At 55.6% G+C, this 27,351-nt stretch overlaps 2 protein-coding genes across 3 annotated transcripts; both read left to right on the forward strand.

The window, feature by feature from the left end:
- Positions 1-902: 902 nt before the first annotated feature.
- SEPTIN12 (septin 12) lies at positions 903-9,873 on the forward strand. Its single transcript, XM_069485699.1, has 9 exons — positions 903-1,071; positions 2,803-2,928; positions 3,010-3,091; positions 5,128-5,265; positions 5,400-5,517; positions 5,609-5,704; positions 8,542-8,638; positions 9,539-9,590; positions 9,672-9,873. Exons 1-9 carry the CDS (start codon positions 906-908, stop codon positions 9,871-9,873), a joined length of 1,077 nt encoding a protein of 358 aa, XP_069341800.1. The 5' UTR covers positions 903-905.
- Positions 9,874-13,998: 4,125 nt separating this feature from the next.
- ZNF500 (zinc finger protein 500) lies at positions 13,999-25,677 on the forward strand. Of its 2 annotated transcripts, none has more exons than XM_069486194.1 (6): positions 13,999-14,092; positions 14,767-15,289; positions 17,264-17,447; positions 17,635-17,702; positions 18,785-18,896; positions 24,688-25,677. In XM_069486194.1, exons 2-6 carry the CDS (start codon positions 14,861-14,863, stop codon positions 25,419-25,421), a joined length of 1,527 nt encoding a protein of 508 aa, XP_069342295.1. In that variant the 5' UTR covers positions 13,999-14,092; positions 14,767-14,860; the 3' UTR covers positions 25,422-25,677. The 2 variants fall into 2 exon arrangements, with proteins under 2 accessions (XP_069342295.1, XP_069342296.1); XM_069486195.1 differs by having other exon boundaries at positions 18,788-18,896.
- The last annotated feature ends 1,674 nt before the right edge of the window (positions 25,678-27,351 follow it).

The raw sequence follows: 27,351 nt of genomic DNA on the forward strand, positions 1-27,351 counted from the left end.
GGGCCTCGGGTTCCCGTCTAGGTGGGGTCCTCGGGCTGCTGGGCCGGGCGCTGCGAGGGTCATGGGGTAAAGGGCCTGGAGGGTCTGCTCACCCGCCTTCGTCCCACCCCGGCGGCAGGGGAGCCCCCCTTGGGGTCAGGGCAGGGGGTGGGGCTCAGATTCTTCGGTTAACTGTCACCCTCCCCTCTCCCTTGCCGCATGCACCAGGGCCTGCCGGTACAGGGCAGCTCCTCACAGCTCCACGGGGACCCGCATCTACCCACCAGGTGCCACATGAAGCTGATTCTCTCTCTCTCTCTGTCCCCTGCGTCCTGCCCCTGCCCTCCTTCCCCCCAGGCTGTCTTCCATGCCGGCCAGCTTGTTCCTCGGTCTCTCTCTGTGTCTCTGTCCCTATCACGCTGGTGACGTCTCTCTCACTCTCATTCTTTGTCAACTTGCTCCTGTGTCCCCAGAGGAAAGGGGGGCACCTCCTCCTGAGCCCCCCAGGTTCCCTGCTGGGACGTGCTCTGCTTCCCCACCCACCACTGCCTGTGGCCTCCGTAGGACTCCAGTCTAGCCGGCTGCACTCTGCAGAGTGAAGTGCCTGAGTGGGGAGGTCCCGACCCAAGTGTCCCCTGTCTGGGCCGTGGCGGGGGTGGGGTGCAGGCAGGGCAGAGCTCTGGGGCCGCAGCATCTCAGGAGGAGGGCCCAGTCTCCCCAGAGAGGCAGCTCCCCACAGGCACCCTCACCAAACCCGTTGGTCATGGCGCCTGGGATAGACCGGGGACATAAAGTGTCGCGGTGGCTGGCAGCCGGGCTCAGAGTCAGGGTTCAGACATAATAAGTTGGGATGTTCCCCTCCAAGCCCCAGCAACATGGCCCCTCTGTCCCCACACCAGTGACAGGTGTCGTGTGCCCTCAGCCACATGGAACCCCTGAGGCGGTCGCCCTCCCCCTGCCCATCCTCGCGGCCCTCCAGCCCCAGGACCCCGCCCTGCGAGATGTTTGGTCGCGTGGGCATCGAGGCCGTGCTGGACCAGCTGAAGATCAAGGCCATGAAGATGGGCTTTGAGTTCAACATCATGGTGGTGGGTGAGTGAGAGGCGGGGGCCTCGGGGGACAGACTAACGGGCGCCACACAGGCCTGGTCACGTTCCCCACCTGTCACAGCCTCAGCCTCCCCATCTGTTAGTGGGCCTGACAGCAGCACCTCGGGGGGCTGTTGTAAGGAAAAGCCATTAAAAGACAAAAACCAGCCAGGTGTGGTGGCTCACGCCTGTAGTCCCAGCTACTCGGGAGGCTGAGGCAGGAGGATTGCTCGGGCCCGGGAGCCCGAGTCTGCAGGGAGCCGTGATGAGCCCACTGCAGTCTAGCTGGGGCAACAGAGCAAGACTCTGTCTCAAAAAATAAAAAAATAAAACAAAACAAAAAAAAACACCCATAAAGCCCCAACCAAACCCACGCGGAGCAATAATGGGGAGGCACTGGCCATTCAGACCCTTCTACCCACCGTGCCTGACCTTGGGCACGTTCCCTGAACTCTCTCTGCCTCGGTTTCCTCATCTGACTTGGCACAGTGTCTGGCATTTGGTAGGTTCTCCATGGGTCAATTTACCCAGAATGGCATTTTTACGTATGCAAAATTAATGTAGTGGGTCAAAACTACACTTGAAGCAAAATTAGGTAAAATGGAATATAAAATATGGGTGTGTATTACAAGGGTACTATTCTAAGGCAACTCTGGTGAACAGAAATATAATTTGAGCCACACATGTAATTTTAAATTTCCTAGGAACCACCTTTATAAAAAGGAAAAAGCAGCAGGTGGAAATTAGTTTTAAAAAATTTCAGTTATATAGACAAAGGTGTGTGCTGAGTTGTGATGAGGGGAGGGACGTCTCCTCCTGCGGGGCGTGGTCCAGAGAATTTGAGAAGCGCCTCCAGCCGGGAGAACGAACACGGCGCAGTTACCCTCACCCTGGACGAAACTCTCCGAGCAGTGTTGGGTGAAGGAAGCGGGACACTAAGGAGTTCATGCCGCGTGATCCTGGCCGCACAGGCGGGCACAACTGCTCTGCAGTGACACAAGTCAGGCGAGCCGCTGTCTTTGGGGTCTCTGTGGGTCCTTACTGAGAGGGGATGAGAGGGGACTCGTATAACGTACGGTCCTGCTCCTTGATCTGGTGCTGCTGACGCACACGGGTTCAGTGTAAAACTGCCTTGCAGTGCCCATCAACAGGCGAATGGATATTCCACCCAGGGTCTACCCACGCAGTGGAATATTCTGCAGCCATGAAAAGGCGTGAAGACTGACACGCTGCGGCATGGATGAACTTTGGAAACATCATGCTCAGTGAGAGAAGCCAGACACAAAAGGGCACATATCGTGTGGTTCCATTTATACGAAATGTCCGGAATTGGCAAATCCACAGAGACAGAATGCAGATTAGCGGTTACCAGGGGCTGAGGGAGGTGCAATGGGGCGTGAGTGCGTAGTGGGGACGGGCGTCCTTTTGGGGTGACGAAAATGCCTCAGAACTAGACAGAGGTGATGGCTGCCCAACATCATGAATGCATTAAATGCCGCTTTATTGTGCACTTTAAAATGGTTAATGGTTAATTTTTCATTGTATGAACTTTGCCTCGGGAAAACCATGGCAGGGGAAGCGTTGAGCTGCATACTTATGATAGGATGCACTTGTCTATGTTTATGTTATACTTAGAAAACAGTTTTCTTTCTAAAAAATTGTATTCATTTAAGAGTTTGAGAAACACTGCCTAAACTGTCCACTCTGACTGCTGTCACCTGGCTGTCACTCCCAGGGCAGAGCGGGCTGGGCAAGTCCACGATGGTGAACACCCTGTTCAAGTCCAAGGTGTGGAAGACGACCCTGCCAGGCTTCGTGGTGCCCATACCCCAGACGCTGCAGCTGCACTCGGTGACCCACGGTGAGTGAGCCCCCACCTGCACCCACGCCCATCCCCCGCCCCACCCGGGTCCAATCGGTCCCCTCCGCTCTCCCTCCACAGTCATCGAGGAGAAGGGCGTGAAGCTGAAGTTGACAGTGACCGACACGCCCGGCTTTGGGGACCAGATCAACAACGACAGGTGGTAGGTCCTTGGCAGGGGGGCCACGCTCCGGCTTCCTCGATCCTGCCCCTGCCCCCACCCCTCCGACCTCTGGGAACTGTCCCAGCCCCAGAGAAGCCTGGCTGTGTCATCTTTGACCCTGAGTTTCCCCGTGTGTATAATGGGTGTTCTCAACTCTCCCTCCAGGACTGAAAGGAGCTGAGTATGGAAAGGTCTCAGCTTGCCACCAGACGCACAGTAAATGCTCCGTAAAGGACATGGTGGAGCAGGGGGTTAGAAGCCCACACTCCAGGGGCAGGACCCCTGGGTTAGGCCACTTTCCAGCTGCATAACCAGGCACAGGTCATAGAAGCTCTCGGAGCCTCAGTTTCCCTCATCAGAACTTGGGGATGAGGCCATCCACCTTGCAGTTGTTCCCAGCTCTCGGTGAGAGCGGCTGGTAAAACACACACATACACAGTCAGGATTGGCTGCAGAATTTTGGGGCCCTGGGGCAATGACATTGCCCTTGTTCAGAAGTTACTCAGGCCGGGCGAGGTGGCAGGCACCTGTAATCCGGGCACTTTGGGAGGCCGAGGCAGGAAGATCGCTTGAGGTCATGAGTTCATGACCAGCTTGGGCAACATAACAAGACCCTAACTCCAAAAAAAAATTTCTTAAAAATTAGCCAAGTGTGGTGGTGCGCGCCTATAGTCCTAGCTACTCGGGAGGCTGGGGCAGGAGGATCTCTTGAGCCCAGGAGTTCAAGGCTACAGTGAGCCTTGATCACACTGCTGCAGTTCAGCCTGGGCAGCAGAGCAAGACTCTGTCTCTAAAACAAACAAAGAAAAAACAATACAAATAAAAAATACAGCATAACCACTATTTACATCGAATTTACATTGCATTAGGTATTATGGGTACTGTAAACTAGAGAAGATTTAAAGTATGCAGGAGGATTGCGTGGGTTATACACAAATAGCACACATTTTATATAAGGGACTTGAACATCCTTGGATTTGGGTACCCCCGGGGGTCCTGGACCCAATGCCCCCAGCTACAGAGGGACGACTGTACTAGGTGCCGAGCTCTGTTCTGGACACGGGGGATACGACAGTGAACACAGCAATTGCCCTTGTCCATGTGGATTTTACATTGGTGGGGGCGGCGGGGGGCAGACGAGAACAAGGTCGATCACTCACAGGCAGGAGAACCCAGCAGGGTCATCCAAACAGGACACTCATGAGAGTGACAGGGGTGCTGCTGATGACACTGGCGAGACAGGGGGAGCCAGGATGGTCGTCAGCAGACTGAAAGGTAAGGCACCTTGGAACATAGTCTATTAGAAGGTGCAAAGTGCCGATGGGAAAAACAGGGCAGGGGAGGGAATTGCAATTGTAAGTGGGGTTATGGAGAAAGACTTCACCGACAAGGTGATGCTTGGGCACAGACCTCCAGGAGATGTAGGGATGAGGCAGATGAGGCACTCGGTGTGCGGGAGCACAGTCCAGGTGGGACAGCAGCACGTGCAAAGGCCCTGGGGTGGGCAGGGAGGAGCAGAGGGGGAGAGGGCAGCGAGGAAGCGGGGTGGGGATGGTGTGGGGCCTTGTAGGGCCAAAGACCGACTTTGGCTATCCTTCGGCCCCTGGAGACTGAGCAGAAGAGAGAAGCGATTTGGCATGTGGAAGGGTCTGTTTGGCTGCTGTGTTGACAATAGCCCAGGGAGGGAGGGACTCGGGCAGAGGAGTCCCTGCCACAATCAGGAGAGAGTCAGTGCTGGTTTGAAGCAGGCTGCTGGCCGTTTACCTGGTTTATGCTCACTCTGCCCTTACAAAGTAGGTGCTCTTACTGCCCCCATTGGACAGACAAGGAAGCTGAGGCCTCGGCTCCAGGCGGCAGGGGTCTCTCTTTGTCTGTCTGATGATTTGGGGAAGTGGGGGGAGGGTGACAGGGTGACCAAGTGGTCCCAGGCAAACCGGGATGATCGGTCACCCTAAAGTTCACCACCCTGAGGACCCCGGGAGGTGGGATGTGGCTCCAGGCATGGTTCTGAGGGGAGCGTCCGTCTCCCGCCCCAGCTGGGACCCCATCCTGGGCTACATCAACGAACAGTACGAGCGCTACCTGCAGGAGGAGATCCTCATCACCCGCCAGCGCCACATCCCAGACACCCGGGTGCACTGCTGCGTGTACTTCGTGCCGCCCACCGGGCACTGGTGAGGTGGCTGGACGGACCAGGGGAGGGCCACCTGCACGGGGCAGAGAGGAGGCGGAGGGGTCCCCAGTGTGGGCTTTGGGCTGGCTCCCCCTCACTCCTCACTGACCACCACCCCCTCCCCCGCCCGGGCAGCCTGCGGCCCCTGGACATCGAGTGCCTGCAGCGGCTGTGCCGGACTGTGAACGTGGTGCCCGTCATCGCCCGTGCCGACAGCCTGACCATTGAGGAGCGAGAGGCCTTCAGGCGCAGGGTGATCTGGGCGCCCGGGGCAGGGCTGGGGTCAGTGTGACAGAGGGCAGAGTGGGCAGGGCACGCTGAGGCCACCTGTGTGTGATCCCCAGATCCAGCAAAACATGAGGGTTCACGGCATCGATGTGTACCCCCAGAAGTGCTTTGATGAGGACATTAACGACAAGATCCTCAACAGTAAGATACGGGTGAGAGGCTGTGGGGGCAGGACGCTGGCGGGGCCGGGCCTGGGTGATTTTCTTCCCACTCATCTTTTCCCTCCGAAGATTCATCTCCCTCTACAACGCGGGGGCACGTGCGTGTATTTCTAGCGGGCATGAATCTCCCCATCCGCAGACTCAAGGTGTGCAAGAAATAGCTCGCACCGACAACCCACGGGATGTGAGAAAACGTTTGCACGTCACATTTCTAGTAAGGGGCTTGTACCCTGAATATATAAAGACCTCGTACAACTCAATGATAAAAGACAACCCAGTTTTATTTATTTATTTTTTTATCTTATTTTTTTGAGACAGAGTCTCACTCTGTTGCCCAGGCTAGAGTGCCGTGGCATCAGCCTAGCTCACAGCAACCTCAAACTCCTGGGCTCAAGCAATCCTCCTGCCTCAGCCTCCCAAGTAGCTGACTACAGGAATGTGCCACCATGACCGGCTAATCTTTTCTATATAGTTTTAGTTGTCCAGCTAATTTCTATTTTTTTTAGTAGAGACGGGGTCTCGCTCTTGCTCAGGCTGGTCTTGAACTCCTGAACTCAAACGATCCACCCGCCTCGGCCTCCCAAGTGCTAGGATTACAGGTGTGAGCCACCGCGCCCGGCCCGGCAACCCAGTTTTAAAGTGGGCAAACGATCTGAATAGACATATCCCCAAAGAAATTGATATGCAAATAGCATGGATATGCAAATGGCCAACAAGCACACAAAAAGACGTGCACCGTCATCCGTCATCAGGAAAATGCAAATCATGACCACAGAGAGACACCACGTCACACCCCCCAGGATGGCCATAGTCAAAAACACGAGTGTTGCCGAAGATGTGAGGGAACTGGGCCCCTCACTCACTGCTGGTGGGAATGGAAAATGGTGCAGCCACTTTGGAAAACAGTCTGGCAATTTCTTAAATGGTTAAACATCCAGTTACCATGTGACGCAGCAACTAAACTCCTAGGTATATACCCAAGAGAAATGAAAACACACATTCACATGAAAACTTGCACAAGAATGTGCATAGCAGCATTATTCACGATAGCCAAGAAGTGAAAGCAACTTGGGAATTCATCAGCTGACGAACAGATAAACACCACGTAGTCTACCCACACAATGCCTGTCATTCAGCCATAAAGCAGCACTGAAGCACTGACTCAGGCTACAACCCTGAAAACACTGTGCTGAGTTAAAGAAGGCAGGCCCAGAGGGTCACATGTTGTATGACTCCGTTTCTATGAAATACCCAGAACGGGCACATCTAGAGACAGGAAGTAGATCAGCGGTAGCCGGGGGGTGAGGGGCGGGAGAAGTGGGGAGTGACTGCTAAGTATGTGTGGGGTTTCTTTTTGGGATGATGAAAATGTTCTGGAATGAGATTGTGAGGATGGTTGCGTAACCTTGTGATTACACTAAAAACAACGGAAATACACTTTAAAAGGGTGATTTTGTTTCCAGTATGTGAATTATACCTCCATAAAGATGTTTGAAAGAAAGAAAAAGAAAGGGAAAGAAAGGAAGAGCTCACATTTTCTTTTTCTCTGAATCAACTGAACTTCTCTAAGCCCCCAACCTGCCATCCATGTGGTATAGTTACCGTCAGTCCACCTGGATCCTGCAAAGCACCTGGGTGAGCCTGGGGTTCATCACCCACAGACCCCAGGCCTCCACCCCCTCCCCCAGAGACTCTGCTGACCTACACAGTGCTTTTGCTAGGGTTAGAAAAAGGCAGCACTTCCTTTATATATGGGGGCCTGCATGTGATTTCAGCCCCACACAGCCCCATAGCCAGTTGTCTTTGTGCAGTGCACGAACCACACATCTGTACACGGACACCCTGCTTCCCATCTAGTACTCAATACCTCTCTTATTCTCCCTTCTTCCCCCTCCCCACTGGAGCAATGAACATGATTTCCTGCGAAAGACTCAAAGAGTCTTGACCTCCACCAGCTTCTGCTTTCTGTCCTAAGGCAGGCAAAGACAGCAGCCTGGCCATAGCTGGGGCAGAGCTTGGGAAGATACAAGGAGAACATTCTCAAATTAACATCTAAATAAACTATCCAGACACGTGGCATCCATTGAGGGCTGGACACATAGTTGTCACTGTTAACATCAATATTGTTCCCCATCACAAATGAACTAAAAAAAAAAAAAAAAAACCCATATACAACAATTTAAAGTTTACAAGTTCGAATTTCCACTTCTGGCCATGAGTGAATAAACAACTAGAGTTCACAATAGGGTTTTGCAAACTTTTTTGCCAGATAGTAAATGTTTAAGACTTCATGGGCCATCTGGTCTCCACGGCAATTACCCGCCTCTGCTCTTGTGCTTTGAAAGCGCACGAATGAGCCAACTGCGTGCCAATAAAACTTTACACAGGAAAACAGGCAGGGGGCCGAACGTGGCCTGTGAGCCACAGGCTTCCAAGCCCTGGTTTACAAAGTTGTCTCTTTTAACCCTCACGATAACCTCCGAAGGCGATTACCGTTCTGTTTCACTAGTAAAGGATTTGACATAAACAAGATGTTATCACTCCTGTGGTTACTAGTCACGATCCAGTTTGCAGGGATTGCTCTGCTAACCCTCGCCTGGGCTGAGCACTTCCCAGGCACCCGCAAGCCCTGTCGGTGTGCCCGCGTTCCCGTTGCACAGGTGAGGCAAGGGGGCACCGTCTAGACTTTGTGTCCTTGGCCTCATTACAAACCTCGTGCTCCTTCTACTACGTTCCTGCCTGAAAAGGACAGTGCCCCCTCCTGCCTCGGAGCCTTCCCTTCCACCTCCCCAGCGGGGCCAATCCTCCGGTCTCCCCTCCCCCCACAGGACCGGATTCCCTTTGCCGTGGTCGGGGCCGACAGAGAGCACCTGGTGAACGGGAGATGCGTCCTGGGCCGCCAGACCAAGTGGGGCATCATTGAAGGTCAGTGCAGGGCGGTGGGAAGGTGTAGGTGACGGCGTGGTGGAAACCAGGGCATTCCAGGTGCCGTTGGCATCCTTAGCACCCAGCACAGGGCCCACAGACCTGGAAAAAAAATCTCTCGTTCCAGCCGGGAGGCTTCGGGCAAATTGCCTGACTCTCTGGGCCTCAGTTTCCACGTAGTAAAACGGGCATCAAGGTAACATCGGCCTCCAAGGGTGGCTGGGGGGAGAGGAGACACCGCTGTGCGCGACGCCCTGCACCCAGAGGCGGGCTGGCAGGACGCCCTGGGGGCCATCGGGTGCCGGGCACCGCTGTGTGCAACTCCGGAGGGCACACAGTGTGGGAGCAGGAGTGACAGCCCCTGTCCCCACAGAGCTGACGGGACAGTGACAGGTGAGAGACACACAGCGAGGGGACTGTGGGGGTGGGGGGCTGCCTTAGGGAAGGCCCCGCTAGGGAGGGGCTGGACAGTGATGGAGGGGGCAGCTGGCCCAAGTCCCCCCTGTGTCATTAGAATCATAGGAAATACAATATAGCATCACCTGTGGTACAACGTGCGGTCGTCCCTCAGCGTCCGAGAGGGACTGGCTCCATGACCCCCGGGGATACCAAAATCTGCAGGTGCCCAAGCCCTGCAGTCCGCACCGCGGAACTGCGACACGGAGGCCGACTGTGCACAATAAGCAATCTTCATTGATTAACAACCATTTGTAGGAGCTGCTTGTACCGGGCCCTGGGGACACAAGGATGAATGAATGAATGAATGAATGAACGAACCAACCCACAAACTGAGGGTGGAATAAGACAGTGAGAAACGTGGGGAAAGGGCAGAGGGAAAGTGCTCAGGTGGTGCCGTAGCATGCAGCGGGCGCCTACTCAGTGCTCACCCGTGTCTTGCAGTGGAGAACATGGCGCACTGCGAGTTTCCTCTCCTGAGAGATCTTCTCATCCGGTGAGGGTGCGGGGAGCCCGCGTCTGGGGGCCGGGGCCTGGGGGACGCCGTGGTCGGGGCTGACCGCCTGCTGCCCCCCAGCTCCCACCTCCAAGACCTGAAGGACATCACCCACAATGTCCACTACGAGAACTACCGCGTCATCAGACTCAACGAGAGCCACCTGCTGCCCCGAGGGCCCGGCTGGGTGAACCTGGCCCCAGCGTCCCCCAGGCAGCTGACCAGCCCCGGGCCCTCGAAGGCCTGCAGGCGGGCCCGAGACAGCTCGGAGGACGCGTTCTGAGCACCGGCTGCCCCGGGCCAGCGGGGCTCCCCGAGGCCACGCCACGCACACACCTGTGCACCAGAGCAGCTATTAAAGTGGACATTGCTTTTTATGAAAAGCTGTGCTTTTCTAACCAAAGGTGTTTTGTGAATGACTGCTTTGAGCTACCGGCAAGTAACAGGTTCTTTTTTAAGTAATAGCGTGAGACCCAGGGCCCTAGGGACTCTTTTTTTTTTCCTTTTTTTTTTTTTTTTTTTTTTGAGACAGGGTCTCTCTCTGCCACCCAGGCTGGAGTGCGTCATCATAGCTCACTGCAACCTCAAACTCCTGGCCTCAAGCGATCCTCCTGCCTCAGCCTCCCAAGCAGCTGGGACTATAGGCTCATGCCACCACACCCGGCTACTTTTTTATGTTTTGTTTTTTAAAACTTTTTGTAGAAACAGGGACTCACTATGTTGCCCACGTTGCCCTCGGGAGTCTTGAAGGCCTGGGAGGGGCCGCCTTGGACGACCAGCCCCCTCTGGCCCAGAACCGGAGCCAAGTTCCAAGGCGGCCTCTCCGGGCCGCCCCAATCCCTCACTCTTGGCCCAGGCTAGGCCCTGGGCCCGTCACAAACACTTAACATCTCATCTTTGTGGCCTGATCTCTGGCTGCCTTCCCCGAACTCCACGCTCCGCTGTCCCTGCCTTCCTCTCTCGCTGCCCCAGCAGAGCACTAAGGTGAGCAGACGGCTCCTGCTCTGGAGTCCGGCAAATGCTGTGAGAATAAACTCCCAGCAGCAAGTCACTTACTCCTCCTGTGCTTTGGTCTCCTCGCCTCTAAAATGGGCTTGACAGCATCCCTCTCACAGCGCCACTGTTGGAACGACACGCAAGAATCCCCGGAACTGCCTTCCACACCCCGGAGATGCCACCAAGACAGAGGCAATGGGGGCGGGACGAGCAGCAGGCCCGGGAGGGGGACCTGCTGCACACGTGTGAGTCTACTCTCCCAGGATGCTCCAGAACTGCCAAGATAAACAGACTTCACAGACTCTCACACGGTGGGGGCCAAACCTAAGTTAGTTTGGTAACAAAAAGAAGGGTGACCCCTCTAATATAGGGAGCCAGGCAGACACCCAGCTCCTGTGAGGAGTGAGCACATGGTAAACATTCAACAAATGACCATGGGGAATAGTAGTATTAGACCAGCTAAACATCACCTCCTCCATGAAGACCCCCTTGACTTCCCCAGGCAACACATTCACTGCCGTCTCTGTGTATGCTTCATCTGGTTTCTGTTCTGGTCAGTCTCCCACAGCAGAGCGGGAGCTCCATGAGGACAGAGATATGTTAGCTTCGTCCCCTTGTCCAGCACAGGGCAGGTGCTCAGGACATGCTGTTGACCGAGTGGGCCCGGCATTGCCTGCCCCATAGCTATTTGCTAGTTGAATCACTAACCTGCCTCTCCGCCCTCACCCCAGGCTGACTCCCAGCTCGGGTAGCTCCCAGGGCCCGTGGGGACACACACCACCCACGACTAACATGCCAGAGTTGGCATGCTGCTACACAGAGGGTGAGACACTGTCCTACGTCACAGCACATTCCCAAGCTTAGCCCTAGGGCTTGGCAATATGGCAATGTCTACCAGATTTCAAAAGCACACGCCCTTTGGCGCAGCAATTGCATTTCTAGGAATGGATCTTGCAGATAGACCAGGGTTTCTCAACTTCAACTGTTGGGATCTTGCTCTGTCACCCAGGCCTCTGGAGTATGGTGGCATGATCATAGCTCACTGTAACCTTGAACTTCTGGGCTCAAGTGATCCTTCCGTCTTAGCCTCCTGAGTGGCTGGGACTACAGGTGCCTGCAACCACGTCCGGCTAATTTAATCTCAGTACTTATTGGCATTTTGGGCTAGATCATTCTTTGTTGTGGGGGGCTGTTCTGTGCACTGTTGGATGTTTAGCAGCGTCCTTGGCTAGGCATGGTGGCCCACACCTGTAATCCTAGCAATTTGGGAGGCCGAGGCAGAAGGATCACTTGAGGCCAGGAGTTGGAGACCAGCCTGGGCAACATAGCCAGACCCCATCTATTAAAAAAAAAAAAGGAACAGATGCCACATGGGCAATCTAGCATAAGCATCATTGTCAAAATTAAGTTTCTGATAAGGTTGGGCAGCAGAATCAGTGTAGTACTTCTAGTATGAGCCTGGCTGAGTGGTTGATGAACAAATTCCATTCATTCATTTATCTACCATTCGCAAATATTTACTGAGCACCTACTAAGTGCCAAACAGATCTGCCCCCTGTGTGGGCAGAGGAGGCATTATGCCCAAGTGGATGGCCACTCTAAAGAGGGCCTTGGGACAGAACCAGAGTCTTCCGAGAAACAATTTGGATGTCTACTCCAAAGCAGAGCTCTGATTACCTGCCCAGTGTTGAAGCTGGCCTCTAGGGGCATGATCAGGGACACAGACTCAGGCGGGGGCCTGTCTGATTTGGTCTCAGCTTTTCCTCTTTTCTAGCTGTGTGGCCTTGGGCAAGGCTCTGCACCTCTCTGAGCTTCAGTTCATTCATCTAGATTGTGGGTCACAATGATGTGTACTGTAGACAGTCATTATGAAGATTAAAGTAGCATAGTAAAAACATAGTCCTATGTACTTAGGAAGTGCTTTAAAAACATTAGCTTTTATATTAGCTCACAGAAGCCTTAGGAAAAGTGTACTAAAACACCCATTACATACCACTTTTGGGGGTCATTGTAGCTCTATGATGATGCTCGTAGATAATTTAGTCAAATTAACTGAAGTATTTGACTTGTATTGAATTGTTGGCTCTCAGTCATTTAGATGTTGGGAAATTGCTACACCAGGTCCCAGCAACACACGCACAACTAGGGTTCCTTCACTCCAAGACTGAAGTTTTCCTGACGAGCAGCCCCCACGTTGTAAGGAGAAACTGAGGCACCCAGGGTCCTTCCTATCTTCAGGTCCCACTACAAGGCTGTGGGGTCCTGGGGCAGTCCCTAAAAATCTGCCTCCCTTTACAAATGCCTCCCACTCTGGGAGGGGCAGTCTCCAGAAATCAGCAGTGGGCAGCCAGTGTCTCGTCCAGCCTGCCTGGTGTGCTCACAATAAAACCTGTATATTGGATGCTGGGAAAAAATGAAACATGAGAAAGAATGAACAGTAGGAGTGGAAGAACAGAAAGGAGAAGAAACCAGAGAAAGATGTGTCCATGGCAGGAGACTGGTTTGTCCCCAGCCAGCCAGGGCGGTGAGGGTTGGGGAGGAGATGTAACACATTAGGTCTCTGGATGGCCAGAGCTAAAGAACCCAGGAGTCCCCTGGTCATTATGTCAATTTTCATGTTATGGGTACTCTCAACCACCTCCCCCAGGCTCCACAATGACACCTAGTTCACTTCCTGTTCATGCAGCCTACTTAGCACAAAGTGAAGCCTAATACATAGTTGTTGACTAAATTAACAAGTGAAAGAAATAAGCAATTGATAACCAAAAAGGACCTAAGCAAATAACTTTTGGGTCTTCTTTTCCTAGTGTCTAAAATTAAAGGATTGAACTAAGACAGCAGTCTGGGAACCAACTTCACCCCAACTCTGCTGCTTACTAGCTGCGTGTGATCTTGGGGTGTGCCCTAGTTTCCTCATCTATGAAATAGGGACAACAGAACCTATCAGTTAGGTATAGATAGGTAACCTATCAGTTAAGGTTCTTTCAAAGATGATCCAAGTTAATAACTGCAAAGCACCTAAAACAGTGCCTAGAAGAAAGTACTATGTAAGTAGACAAGTAAACTTCCAGGGTCCCCTCCACCGTGGACTGTTTCAGGCCAGGGAAGAAGAGAAGCGGAAGGGAGGCGGGAACAGTGGCCCAGAGGTTGCTGAGGCTCCCAGCTCTCGCGCGCATGCTCACTGAAGGCGCGGGACTACGTTACCCACAATGCGTCCCTTCGAGGACTACGTTACCCAAAGTGCCTATCGAGGTCCCGCCCACACGGCCTTGTTCGGACGCCCCGACAGCCAGCTCAGCCAATGGCGCGAGGACTGCGTTACCCACGATGCCTCGCGCGGCCCCGCCCACGCGGCCTCGTTCCCACGCGGGGCTGGGTTGTTGTGCGCCCAGGTCAGCGTCCCCGGCCTGCACGCTCGCTGTGCGCCTCTTGCCCGCAGCCCAGCTCCGGTCCTGGCCCTCTGTTCCGGTCGCGCCCCGAGCTCCCCACGGCCCGCAGCGCTGCCGGTGAGTGCGGGCGCGGGGGCGCGGGTCCCGGCTTAAGTTTCTATTCCGCGGCCCGCGCCGGCGCCCGAGTTTGCGCTGCCGCCTCCGGTACCGCTCACGCTCCACCTGAGGGGAGGAGACGACAAAGCAGCCCGGCCGGGAGTCCCAACCCTCCCGGGACCTGGAGTTGCAGGGCCCGTGGTGGCCATCCACTCGCTGTACGCGACAGGGCCGCGGAGGAGCTGCAGGGCCTCGCTAAACTCAGACATGGGGTCAAGTTGGGGCAGAATCTGCATTTTCCTGGGCCCCAGTTTTCATCAGATTTCCAAAGGGACCTTCCATGAAGGGCCAGCTGTATAATGGAAAATAACGTTTCTCGAGCTCTGACCACGTCCCAGCGCTGCGCTAAACCCTTCCCAAACATCCCTTTTAGTCCAGGCAGCAACTTGTGTGTAGACCGTGTTATCATCTCTGTTTTTCGAGTGAGGAAACAAGCGCAGAGACCTTAAGTAATTTGCCCGAGAATTAGCAGGGGGTTAGTAGCGAAGATGGGTTTGTTCTTCAACCCTTTTCCTTTTGCCAATGAAGATGAGTTGGCCCTGGACCCAGGGCAGGGGTTGGCAGGGGCTTACAGATGCCGATGGCTTATCCAGCCCCAGTGCTACACTCCAAATGATTTCATCATCTCTCCACAGAGCCCTGATAAAACATCTTTTCCTGTGTCTGGCCAGAGATATAAGGAGTGACAAGTTTGACTTCAGGGAGAAGGAGCAAGGCCTGCCGGGAACAATGGCCACTGCCCCTGGCCTCCAGCCTCTGCCACCCCAGGAGCAGGACCTGGAAGAGCAGGACCTGGAGCAAGATGAGATCCTGATCGTGAAGGTGGAGGAGGACTTCTGCTGGGAAGAGGAGCCCTCCCTGGAGGTGGAAGACCCCAGCCCCGAGACTTTCCGCCAGCTTTTCCGGCTCTTCTGCTACCAGGAGGTGGCTGGGCCCCGGGAGGCCCTGAGCCGCCTCTGGGAGCTTTGCTGCCGCTGGCTGCGGCCCGAGCTGCGCACCAAAGAGCAGATCTTGGAGCTGCTGGTGCTGGAGCAGTTCCTGATGGTGCTGCCGAGGGAGATCCAGGCCCTGGTGCGCGAGCAGCAGCCGGAGAGTGGTGAGGAGGCCGTGGTCCTCGTGGAAGGGCTGCAGCAGGAGCCCAGGAAACAGAGGCAGCGGGTGAGGTGGGGGGCATTTTAACCCTGAGGTGAGGAAACGGGGCCCCTGCTGTCCTCAGGGCCCTGCTGCTGAGGTCTACAACTGGCAGTTCTTTGGGCTCTGGAACCTCAGCCAGCCTTGGCCATTGGGTGACCGGGGGCTGCCTGGAGGCTGTGAATTGAAGAAGGCAACTGTAAAATGTTTCTCAGCCTTGGCCAGTGAGTGTCCACCCTCTGATTAACCACATGCAGCCACACGGGCCCTTTATAAGCAAGTGTGGGTTGGTTGGTTGATACCATCACAGCACAGACCAAACAAGTAGTGATGGGAGGGAGGTCTGACACATTCCAAGGCAGGGCTTTGGGAGTTGAAGTGACCCCAAAAGAGGGAAGACCACCAGGAAGAAAGATCAGGGGCTGTTTGGGAGGGGGGTACCCTGGTTGACCCCTAAGAGGTTCCCCAGTTTCTCTAGAGATGTGCTGCCCAAAATGGTAGCTGCCAGCCACATGTCGCTTTTTAAATTATAGCTATGTAAAATTTAAAATGTAGTCTGGGCATGGTATTTTATGCTTGTAATCCCAGTACTTTGGGAGGCCGAGGTGGGAGGTTAGGAGTTTGAGACCAGCATGGGCAACATAGCGAGACACCATCTCTAAAAAAAAAAAAGAAAGATTAGCCGGGCTTGGTGGCATGTGCCTGAAGTCTTAGCCACTCAGGAGGCTGAGGCAGGAGTGAGTCCAGGAGTTTGAGGCTGCAGTGAGCCATGATTGTGCCACTGCACTATAGCTTGGATGACAGAGCGAGACCCTGTCTCCAAAAAACCCCAAAATGTCACACTGGCCTTTCAAGGGCTCGGTTGTCACATGTGGCTAGTGGCTCCTGTACTGGGCAGCACAGACAGGACACTTCCATCAGCGCAGAAAGCTCTGTAGACAGCGCCTCTCTAGAGCACACTGCAGCTCCTTGCAGTGACATTTGGAGGAGGGTGGGAAGCCTTACACAAATTCTTCCTGCTTTAGTTTTAGTCACTAAACTCCTTGAAATTAAAAGTGAAAGGTCCTTTCACCCTAGTCGTGTGCCAATTAAAAGAAAAAGAAAAATCCTGCCACCTGTTGTCCCAGTTCATTTTTCAGTGCCAGTGCCGACAGGTCCCCTTCCTCCCTATGGCAGTGCCCTTGGCCACACGCTGTGGTTCTCTTGCAGCCAGCAGGACAGATACATCCCCTAAGACTTGAGCACACCGTCAGCCGACTGTGGTAGCAAGTCCTGCTGTCGTGGTGGCCCAGGACTCAGGATCCCTTCCCAGCAGCCTCTTTCTTGGTGCCTCCAGCTTTAGGGCTTGGGGTCCCTGGCATGGCTTCCTCTGTCACTGTGTGCACCACCATCTCTGCACATGTACTGCATGGCTGTCACTGAGCAGAGAGGGGCAGGCCCCACTCTCTGAGGGGACTGTCCCCTTTTAGACGTCTGCAATGCTAGGCGAGAGGGAGCCTGAGGCAGGAGTCCCCGGTGCTGGTTTTGCAGTTCCCTGGGGATGTCTCTTGTCCCAAGTACTGTTACAGAGCTCAGTCCTGAGACCCAATTTCATCCAAGTCAGCTGTTCTGTGATGCGGAAATAGATCATCTCGGAGTACTTGTAGATGATTTCAGAAAATCTGGCAAATGCAATAATGTGAACTTCTGAAATGAGGCTAGGACTGATTCGGGGCCGTTTGGCCCAGGGTCTGTTGGGAGCACCAAGGAGCAGAGAGTAAGAATGTGACAGCGATGTGATGTGACAGGGAGAGGCTGTGGGGTTGAGCAGGCTGCCTTTTGCCCAGGCTGGGCGCTGGCTAGAGGAAGGACTCTTGAGAGCTGGGCACAGGGAGCGAGTCTGCAGGCAGCCCCGGGGACGGGGCACTGGCTGGGGTGCCTGAGATGAGGGGTTGGGGACCCTGTTGGGGTTTTCCTTCTGCCTTTCTGGGGGCCAGTGACCAGATCTCTGTCTGCATGCAGGGCTCAGAGGTGCTTGCTGACGACATGGTGCCCCTCGAGAAAGGGGAACAGTCCTCCAAACGCCAGACAGAAGCTCAGCCAGAGGAGCTGTCCCTGGAGGAAGAGTCTCAGTGCTCCAGCCAGCAGCACCCAGCCCCTCTGAGCCATAGGCCAAAAAGGGGCTCCCTGCTGTGGCCCAAGAGGGGTGAGTAGCTGCCCTCCTGGAGGACAGAAGTGGTGCGGGGGAGGGGCCTGCCTGGGTGTGGTGCCCAGGCTCTCCAGCCAGGCGCTGAGCTTGGGCAGGGGGCTGTCTGGGCCTGTGCTGCCCCCGCGTGTGCAGGGTCGGGTGGGTGTGCTGTGGGGCTCCACCGTGACGCTCAGCTCCTCCCCAGGCCCAGCAGCCTCCTGGGACCAGGAGATGGCGACGTCGGCCTCATCCTTCCTTTCAGCCTGGTCCCAGGTGAGTGGAGCAGTCCCGGTCTGCAGCATCCTAGTGTCCGGCCTGACCTCCGTGTGTCATACACCCTGCTTAGGGGACACTTCTCTCCCTGTGGCCAGGGCTTAGTATGTCAGGGGGGCTCCCCCTGGAGTTTCCCCCATTTTGCCCCAATCCTGGCCTGCCCGGGGGTTCTTGCCTTCTCTGCAGATGCCATCTGAGTATCACACAGTGCCCTGGGAGGTTCTGGGGTCCCGCAGTGAGGCAGGGCAGTGACCTCCAACCACGCCGGGCACTAGACTCTCTTCGGGACCCTGGGTAGGATACAGACTCCTCCCACACCTTGGTCTGGAGTGGGAGCCTCCTTTGCTTGCTTGCTGGATTTTTAAATCCAGCTGTATTGGGCTACAATTCACATATCGTACAACTCACCCACTTAAAGTGCACAGTCTTCAGTTTACTTAGAGAGCTCTGCAGCCATCACCACAATTTTAGGACGTTTTCATCACCCCCGAATCATCCTGGGCCCATTTGCAGTCACTCCCCATTTCTCCCCAACCCCCCGAGCTAGGCAACCGCTAACCTGCTTCCTGTCTCTGTGGATCTGCCTGCCCTGGGTGTCACTGGCTTATTTTTAAACTGTGCTCCCAGGTCAGTCTGGTGCTGGATTTGGAGCCACTGGCCTAGAGGCATCCTTAAGTCCCCACCTTGCCCTGTGTGGGTTCCAGGACTGGCTGGAGCAGAGGCAGGGGACGCTATGTCTTCTCCCCATGGAGTGTGGGCCTCGGTGGCTGGGCACACAGTGGATCAGCTGCTCTGTGTGGCAGACCTGTCCCTTCCATGGTGGCCTCCCAGCCCTGCAGCCGTGGGGACAGCACGGCACAGCAGTGTTATCCCCTGGAGCAGGTCCAGTCTGGGCTCAGGGAGGGAGGCAGATAGCGGTATTTGGACTGCCAAGAGTGGGGCTGGGGAGGGCCTGGGAGGTGGCAGGAAAAGTGGAGAGGACGGGTGCCCCACCAGGCCTGGCCCCAGCCTGGAGGGACTGTGAGGGCTGCAGCACCCTGGGCCACTGGCTCAGGGCTGGGACTGATGGGAGTGCATCCCAGCAGGCACCGGGGACCTTGGAGGACGTGGCCGTGTACCTGTCCACAGAGGAGCAGGGATGCCTGGACCCAGCTCGGCAGCACCACAGCTGGGACATGCTGCCAGAGAATGAGGGTATGTGCAGGAGTCCGTGTCTGCTGGGGGTGTGTTGAAGCCCAGCCTGCAAAGCCAAGGCTGCCGGTGGCCAGTGTCCCAGCTGCAGGAGCAGTGTGGCCACACACGGCCACGATGCAGCAGAGGCCCAGAGTTGCCTTGGGGTCCTGTTCCTCCACCCCCACCACCCGCGCGTTGGTCCTGCTTCTGTCTGCGCTCGTCCCCCGCGGGGGGGGGGGGCAAGGCCTGGCTGTCTGGCCTTTGTACTTAGAGGCGTCTCCTGGCCACGTGCTGCCCAGCTCTGTCCCTGAACGGGCCCTCCTGCTCTTTCTCTGCCCGTGTGTTTCTTCTTGCCACTCCTGACACTGCTGAAATCTTTGCCACAGGCATCGAGATGCTGCTTTTTATCAGTGAGGGCTCGGCAGAGAAGCAGAGCCGGTAGGCAATGTGTGTGTGTGTGTGTGCGTGCGCGCGCACACACACACACACACACACACACACGTTTATTTTAAGGGATTGGCTTATTCAGTTGCAGAAGCTGACAAGTTTGGAATCTGTAGGGCAGGCCGCAGGCCGGGTCCTTCGTCAAGATTTCTGTTAGTGCAGAGGCAGAATTCCTGCTCTGGGAAGCCTCCATTTGCTCTTAAGGCCTTTGACTGGGGGGATGAGGCCCACCCACACGGTGGAGGGTGACATGCTTGCCTCGCAGCCAGCTGAGTGTGGCTGTCAGACGCATCCACGAGACACCGTCACGGTGGCATCTAGTCTAGCGTTCGACCAAACAGCTGGCACCGTGGCCTGACCAAGTCGATTCATAAAATTAACCACCACACGCATCCCTTTACAGTAGCTCGTTTTTCGCTTGTTGTTTTTTTCACTGCTCTGTGGAATGGGTGCCAGTGAACACGCTTCTGCCGCCGTGTGAGGGCAAATGCCACTTTGCTGTGTTTGCGGTCGCGGGGCCCCGTTCTGTGCCGTTGCTCCACGTCTGTTACCCAGAGTGTGGCAACCTGGCCGCTGCATCTCTGTCGTGATGGGGAAACTCCAGGCCCCCTCGGGGGGGGGCCCCCCGCGCAGGGGCAGTGGGAGCCCAGGGCTGTTTCCTCACTTTCTCTCGCTCGGAGGAAACCGGGTCTGCACAAAAGCACGAGGACCCTCGCGCTTCTCTCTTCCCGAGCAGCCGCTCTTCCTTAGGGTCTCTGGCCTGCTTTGCTCTCATGCAGAAAGGCATGCTCAGTCCCACGAGTTCCGACTCACCTGCGCCTGCGTCCTCTCTTCTCTCGCCCCGTGAGCAGGACTCCGCACACCCAGGCCCTGTGTGGTGGCCCAGCGGCCGAGGGCAAGGCCCGCGGGGCTCGTGCTGCCTCCAGGCCCAGAGTGGTCCTGGCAGGGCTGGCTCAGTGAGGAGGTCAGCAGGAAGGAGCAGAAGTCGCAGATTGGCTTCTCCTCTCTCCAGGGAGTTTAGACCTTGGTGATTGTGTTTGTGAAGTTCAAGTTCAAGGGCCTAGAGCAAGCGTTGGCAGACATTTTCTGTAAAGGACCAGATAGTAAATATTTTAAGTTTTACACACCATGTGGTCTGTGTTCAAACGACTCAGCCCTGCTGTTGTAGCACAGAAGTAACCGTGGACCGAAGGAATGTGAACGGGCATGGCTGTGTCCCATTCAAACTCATTTACGGAGACAGGCGTCGGCCAGCAGGCTGGAGTGTGCTGACCCCTGCCTTAGAGGGAGGACAAGGGGAGATAGATGATCCTAAGAAGTGTGTTGACAGAGAAGGAGGAGGGTCCTACGAAGTCCAGCTGGAGCTGGGTGTGGTGGCGCATGCCTGTGTCTCAGCTACTCGGGAGGCTGAGGCAGGAAGGTGTCTTGAGCCCAGCAGTTCAAGGCCAGCCTGGGCAACATAGTGAGTCCCCATCTCTTAAAAAATAGTAATCATCCAGGTGGGAGAAGTGAAGCTGGAAGGAGAAGGGAGGCAGGGAACTTGGGCCAAACAGAGAACTGTGGAAGCTTCTCTAGGGCCAGAGGAAGGAGTCAAAACGCCGTATACAAAATCGCTTTGCACCAGCAAAGCAGGGCAGACTGCCTGGTGCCCTCCCCGTCTGGCAAGATCTCATTCTTACCCACACCCTGCCCCGGCTCACCGCAGGATGGAGGGAATGTCAGGTCCGATTTGGGGAGCAAGCTAGTTTTGGTTTGTATTAAGGCTTTTTAAAATTGTTAAATTTTTTTATTATGATAAAATACACGTAACATAAAATTTACCATTTTAACTGTTTTTAAGCATAGAATTCAGTCTCATAAAGTACATTCACATTGTTGTATAACCACCACCGCCATCTTTCTCCAGCATTTTTTCATTTTCCCAAACTGAAACTTTGCACCCACTGAACACTAACTCCCCGTTCCCCCTGGCCCAGCCTCTGGAACTCCTATTCTTTCTGGCTCTGTGGCTTTGGTGGCTCTAGGTGCCTCATTGTGGTGGAATCATTCAGTATTTGCCTTTCATAGCTGGGTTATTTCACTTAACTTACGTCTTTCACGTTCATCTACGCTGTAGATGTGTCCGAATTTCCTTCTTTTTTTTTTTTTCTAGATGCAGGTCTCACTCTGTCACCCAGGCTAGAGTACAGTGGTGCAATCATAGCTCACTGCAGCCTGGAATTCCTGGGCTCAAGCAAAGGGATCCTCCTGCCTCAGCCTCCCGAGTAGCTGGGACTACAGGCACACATCAAGACGCCTGTAGTCTATTTTTTCTATTTTTTAGTAGAGATGGGGTCTCACTCTTGCTTTGGCTGGTCTCGAACTCCTGAGCTCAAGCTGTCCTCCTGTCTTGGTCTCCCAGAGCACTAGGATTACAGGTGTGAGCCACCACGCCTGGCCCCCATTTTTGAAATGGGTTGTTGCTGTTCTTGAGTTTTAGGGGCTGTTTATGTATTCTGGATATTAACTCCTTAAGACATAAGATTTGCAAATATTTTCTCCCATTCTGTGGGTTGCCTTTTCACTCTCTTGATAGTGTCCTTTGATGCACAAAAGTTTTCATTCTGATGTAGTCTGATTTATCTGTTTATTTCTTGTGTCGCCTGTGAAGTTAGTTTTAGATGATGTTGTGAAGTTTGGGTTGGTCACTGATGATGCGCAGCCAGACCAGTGGGTCTCCACAGGGGCAGTCTTGCCCCAGGGGACATTTGTCTGTGAGTGGAGACGTTTTTGGTTGTCAGGACGGGCTGTTACTGACGTCCAGTGGGTGGAGGATGAGGCAGCTAAACATCCTACGGTGCAGAGCCCCGCCCCCCACCCCCCACAGAGACCCAGCCCAGGCCAGCCCCTGTGGGTGTCATTTGTACCGTGGGAAACCCTGATCTGGAGGTTTCTGAGAAGGTTCTATGCATGGGCTGACTTACTCCTGGTGCAAAAGGGTCTGCGGGAGTCAGAGAGGGAAGAGGCAGAAAATTAGCCAGTCTTCGTGGCCTCGTGTGTCCACAGGGGACCCTCAGAAGGATGGAGGGAAGGACGTGGTTCTGCCCAGCTCTGCCGCCAGCTCCCAGAGCCCAGACCTGCCTGCCTCCCGGGGCACAGTTGGGCTGTTGGGTTTTCCTTACCATGTGCCCGATGATGTGGTTTACGTTCAGTCCTTTTTGGGGGGCTGGGTGGAGGAGTACCAACAAAAGTTTGATTTATTTGATCTTATTTTTAAAACAAAAACAAATTAGATTGGCACCACTAGCCCCAAAGTTTTTAATTTTTAGTTTTTTAATGAGGTGAAATTCACATAATGTAAAATTTGCCGTTTTTCCATGAACAGTGCAGTGGCGTTTAATACATTGACATTGTCCCACAGTCTTCATCTCTGTCTGGTTTGAAACATTTTCCATCACGCTAAAAGGAAACCCTCTACCTGTCAGCAGTGTCTGCCCTTCCCCTTCCCCCAGCTGCGGGCAACCCTCAGTCTGCTTCCTGTGCCTGTGGATTTGCCCGTTCTGGACATTTCATGTAAATGGCATCTATGACATCTGTCCCTTTGTGACGGGCTTCTCTAACTCAGCATGTGTTCACGGTTCACCCCTGCGGTGGCGTAAGTCAGCGCTTCATTCCTTTTTATGCCCAGGTAGTGTTCCGTCGTGTGAACAGACCATACGTTGTTCATCCGCTCATCTGTTGGTGGACATGTCGTTTCTACTCTTTGGCTGTTGTGAATGGTGCTGCTGTGTGCGTTTGTGTGTGGGTGTTGTCTGTGTGCATGTTTCAGTTCTCTGGGTACATGCCTAGGAATGGCAGTGCTGGGTCACAAGATGACTGTACGTCTGACTTTTTGAGGAACTGCCAGACTCAGTTCTTTTTGAAAAATTCCTACAACAGGCCAGTGAGGTGGTTCCATCCCCATCTCAGTTTTACAGAAGTGGCCGGGCCTGGTGGCTTAACACCTGTAATCTTAGCACTCTGGGAAGCCCAGGCGGGAGGATCGCCTGAGCCCAGGAGTTTGAGGTTGCAGTGAGCTATGATGACGCCACTACACTCCAGCCACAGAGGGAGACACTGTCTCAAATTGAGGCTTAGTCAGCGCCAGGCCCACGCGTGGCTCTCTGGAAGTCTGGGTGGGCAAGAAGGGCCTGCCTGGGAGGTCCGGGCTGGAGCGTGTCTAAAGTGGACTTTCCAAGGGTGAAGGAAGCTTCTGCCTCTCCGCTGCTGTGGGCACAGAGCTCCTCTCGGGACTGCCTGGAGGACGTCTGTCCCCTGGCCCTGGGCACCCCAGTGTGCTCTGTGCCACGAGGTCCCAGGTGGGATTAGCCTCGTGCTGCAGGTGAGAGGCAGAGAAGTCGAGTCGTTGCCCACAGTCACACAGCCTGGAAAGGGCCAGCTGGGCCAGTCCAGCATCGTCTCTCTGTGCTCCTGTCACCACTGTGGTGGCTCCTGAACCTGGATCTGCGAAGCGGTTTCCGACTGCCCAGGGCATACGGCGAGCGAGGCCGAGGAGCTGGGACCTGGTGGTCCTGGGGCGGCCAGGACAGCCTTGAGCAGGGTTGTCCACCTGAGCGCTGCGGCCGTCTGTGCCTGCACCACCTCCGTTGCGGGGGGTGGGGGGGCCTCCACGCACTGCGGGATGTTTTCCAGCAGCCCCAGGCTCCTGCCACTAGAGGCCGATTACAGCCCTCTCCCCAGTCATGGCAAAAGTGTCGCCAGACATTGCCCCCCACCCTGCCCGAGAACCCCACACTTAGAGGTTACAGCCCAGTGACTCTAAGTTCCTTAGTCTCCTGTGCCTCATCTCCCTCACCTGCGAGACGGGGACAGTAACAGCACCGACCCATTGCGAGGACGGTGTGAATCCCTGTGGAGTTAGCGCAGCGCGAGGCCGTGGTTTTAGTATCTTGTGTCAGGGCTCTAACACTTCCCTGCTAAATGTTCTGAAGGGGAATTTGAAGAGCTCTGCCTGGCCTTTATCCTCCTTTTAAAAAATTTTTTTTAGAGACAGGATTTCACTTTGTCACCTAGGCTGGAGTGCACAGGTGCAATCACAGTACACTACAGCCTCGAACTCTGGGCTCAAACGATCCTCCTGCCTCAGCCTCCCAAGTAGCTGGGACTATAGGTGTGCATTGCCGTGCCCGGCTAGTTTGTCTATTTTTTGTAGAGACAGGTGTTGCTATGTTTCCCAGGCTGGTCTCTAACTCCTGGGCTCAAGAGATCCTCCCGCCTCGGCCTCCCAGACTGCTGGATTACAGGCGTGCGTCCCCCACGGCCAGGCTCACCTCCTTTTTTATTAGAAGTGTTTCCGTTTTCCTCAGGGACTGTGCCTTCTCTGTCTCAGGGCTTGGGATCCAGTCGGAGGATGGTGACACCACCAGGGAGGACACGCCGGTGAGAATGGAGTGGTACCGAGTGCTGTCGACACGGTGCCAGGGCCCTGGCCGCCCGCTCCCGGGGCAGGGGCCGGCCCCAGGCAGGGGCTCGGCCGGGCCTGAGCAGCCGAGAGGCTGCCCCCCACCAGAGAAAGGAGGGCCCCGGGGGCCTGACAAGCCGTACACGTGCCCCGAATGTGGCAAAGGCTTCAGTAAAACGTCCCACTTGACCAAGCACCAGCGCACGCACACCGGGGAGCGGCCCTACAAGTGTCCGGTCTGCGGGAAGGGCTTCAGCGACCGCTCCAACTTCAGCACGCACCAGAGGGTCCACACAGGCGAGAAGCCCTACCCGTGCCCCGAGTGCGGGAAGCGCTTCAGCCAGAGCTCCAGCCTGGTCATCCACCGCAGGACGCACACGGGCGAGCGGCCCTACGAGTGCGCTCAGTGCGGGAAGCGCTTCAACAACAGCTCCCACTTCAGCGCGCACCGCAGGACGCACACGGGCGAGAAGCCCTACGTGTGCCCGGCCTGCGGCAGGGGCTTCCGCCGAGGCACCGACCTCCACAAGCACCAGCGGACCCACGCTGGGGAGTGTGTCCCACCGCGGCCCCAGGAGGCCCCAGGGCCAGAGCCTGGCCACCACGCACGCAGCTCCGCTCCCAGGACCCTTGTCAGAAGTTCCTGGTCACAGAATTCATGAGGCTGCCGGAGTCGCTTCTGTCCCCGAACCAGAAGCCCTGACCCGAAGGCATCTGCAGTGGACTCTGGGCCCGTGCGGCCGGGCCGCAGGGCGTTTTGGATGCCCGGGCTGAGGGAGGAAGTGGGGTGCAGAGCAGGGGCACGGGTCGGGGTGCACGCCTGTCCTGCGGTGGCCGGAACAAGCAGCGCAGGCAGAGGCTCCGGCACAGAGACGCGCTGTCACGGGCAGGAGGCCACGCTGCGGGTGTCGGTGGGGCGTCCCCAGCTCTGCCGTCCGCCGGTGTTCCCTGGCCTGTAGCCTCCTCCCTCCATCTCTGCTTCTGCCCCGCGTGGCTGAGACTCCGCGTGCCTGTCTGTGTCCTCTCCTCCTTTTGTAAGGACACCAGTCACTGGATTTAGGGCCCCCCAATCCACTCTGACCTCATCTTAAGTAATTACACGGGCAAAAACCCGATTTCCAAACAAGGTCACATTCTGAGGGTCTGAGTAGATGTGAATTTGGGGGCCTCCCTGGCTGCCGATGCCCCACATCACGCCCCGCAGCCTTCCCCTGCACTTTGCCAGACTTCCAAACGCAGGCTGTGTGGCCTTTCCAGAACTGCAGTGGTGTCAGCGGGGAAGTGGGCAGAGTCTGGAGTCACCTTGGCAGAGTCACGGCTGCTCAGAGGAGGGCGGTGCCAGGGAACGCCTCCCTGAACCCCAGCTTCCTGTCCACCGCCGCAGGGAGGGAGCCCAGACATTCGACTGGGCCTGAGAGCTGTCCCCAGGGTGGGCCCCAGGCTACCCGCCGTGGTTATCTTCCGCCATGGCCCTCTTTGGTCGCTCCCATTGTCTCTCTAAGGTAAGAATTCTCCACCTTCCAGCTTTTGTCTGGCCTGTGAGCCTCTCTGACCTGCAGGCCCATGGCTGGGTGAGTGGCTGTGGGGGCAGTATGATGGAGTCCTTGGTGGGTGTAGTCATCACAGAAGTCACGGCACAGTTGCTGAAACCACTGGGTTCCGGAATGTTCCATGCAGGCAGTGTGGTCACTCCTTATGGCTGGGCGGCCTGGGCCCTCGTCCCAGCCTGTGGTGCTCCATCCCATTTTGTTGCCCATTTGCTGTATATATTTTCACCTTTTAGCACAACCCAGGTTCCAGGGTATGAGACCTGCTCTTTCTCCGTTCCCTTAATAAACATCATCAGTCCTTCTCCCGGCCCCTGTGTGCTCTGTCCTGTGTGTCTGCCAAATGGGGCTGCGGTTTAGGGACGGCTTTTGCCATCTGGGTCGGCTTCGGGAGCCCTCAGGAGCAGCCAGGCCCCTCCCACGCAGCCCGAGCCCCCAGGCGCGTTTCTCTCTCGGCCAGGCCAGTGCTCGAGGCGGCTGCCCTCTCCCTGGCCAGGGAGTGTTCCCGCTCTCAGCTGTGCCACACCGTGCGGGCTTCTCCCCGGAGCCCTGTGCCCGCTTCCCCACCCTGCCAGGGCTGCAGGGGCTGCCGCCTCTCCCACTGGCTCAGTGGCCCCTGCCTGCTGCCCCTCAGCCTGCCTCAAGGCCACCGTCATCTCAGGGCTTGTGCGGATCGGGGAGTTCCACGTTGATGTGTGTGCCGTGGTGCAGGTGGGGCAGGGAAATGAGGTTTGCGAGCATTAAAACCCTGCCCAGGGGCAGAGCCAGCTTTGGACCCAGGTCTGAGCTCCCACTGCCCTCTCCTACCCCTGACCTGCTCTGACAGAGACAGTAATTCACAAACAGAATTGAACTTTGTTTTTTGTTTTTGTTTTTGTTTTTTGAGATAGGGTCTCACTCTGTCGTCTGGGGTGAAGTGCAGTGGCTCGATCATAGCTCACTGCAGCCTCAGTCCTGGGCTCAAGCGATCCTCCTGCCTCAGCCTCCAGAGTTGCTGGGACTACAGACCCACACCACCATGCCTAATTTTTTTTATTTTTTGAAG

Source organism: Eulemur rufifrons, chromosome 14, assembly GCF_041146395.1.
Source record: "Eulemur rufifrons isolate Redbay chromosome 14, OSU_ERuf_1, whole genome shotgun sequence".
Lineage (NCBI taxonomy): Eukaryota > Metazoa > Chordata > Mammalia > Primates > Lemuridae > Eulemur > Eulemur rufifrons.

Excerpts from the sequence above, each read along its gene's own strand:
- ZNF500 (XM_069486194.1), top strand. The coding sequence starts at position 14,861 with ATGGCCACTGCCCCTGGCCTCCAGCCTCTGCCACCCCAGGAGCAGGAC. Across the intron at positions 15,290-17,263 it reads CCAGGAAACAGAGGCAGCGG|GGCTCAGAGGTGCTTGCTGA; the intron begins GTGAGGTGGGGG and ends GTCTGCATGCAG. Across the intron at positions 17,703-18,784 it reads TCCTTTCAGCCTGGTCCCAG|CAGGCACCGGGGACCTTGGA; the intron begins GTGAGTGGAGCA and ends AGTGCATCCCAG.
- SEPTIN12 (XM_069485699.1), top strand. The coding sequence starts at position 906 with ATGGAACCCCTGAGGCGGTCGCCCTCCCCCTGCCCATCCTCGCGGCCC. Across the intron at positions 3,092-5,127 it reads CAGATCAACAACGACAGGTG|CTGGGACCCCATCCTGGGCT; the intron begins GTAGGTCCTTGG and ends CTCCCGCCCCAG. Across the intron at positions 5,266-5,399 it reads GTGCCGCCCACCGGGCACTG|CCTGCGGCCCCTGGACATCG; the intron begins GTGAGGTGGCTG and ends CCGCCCGGGCAG.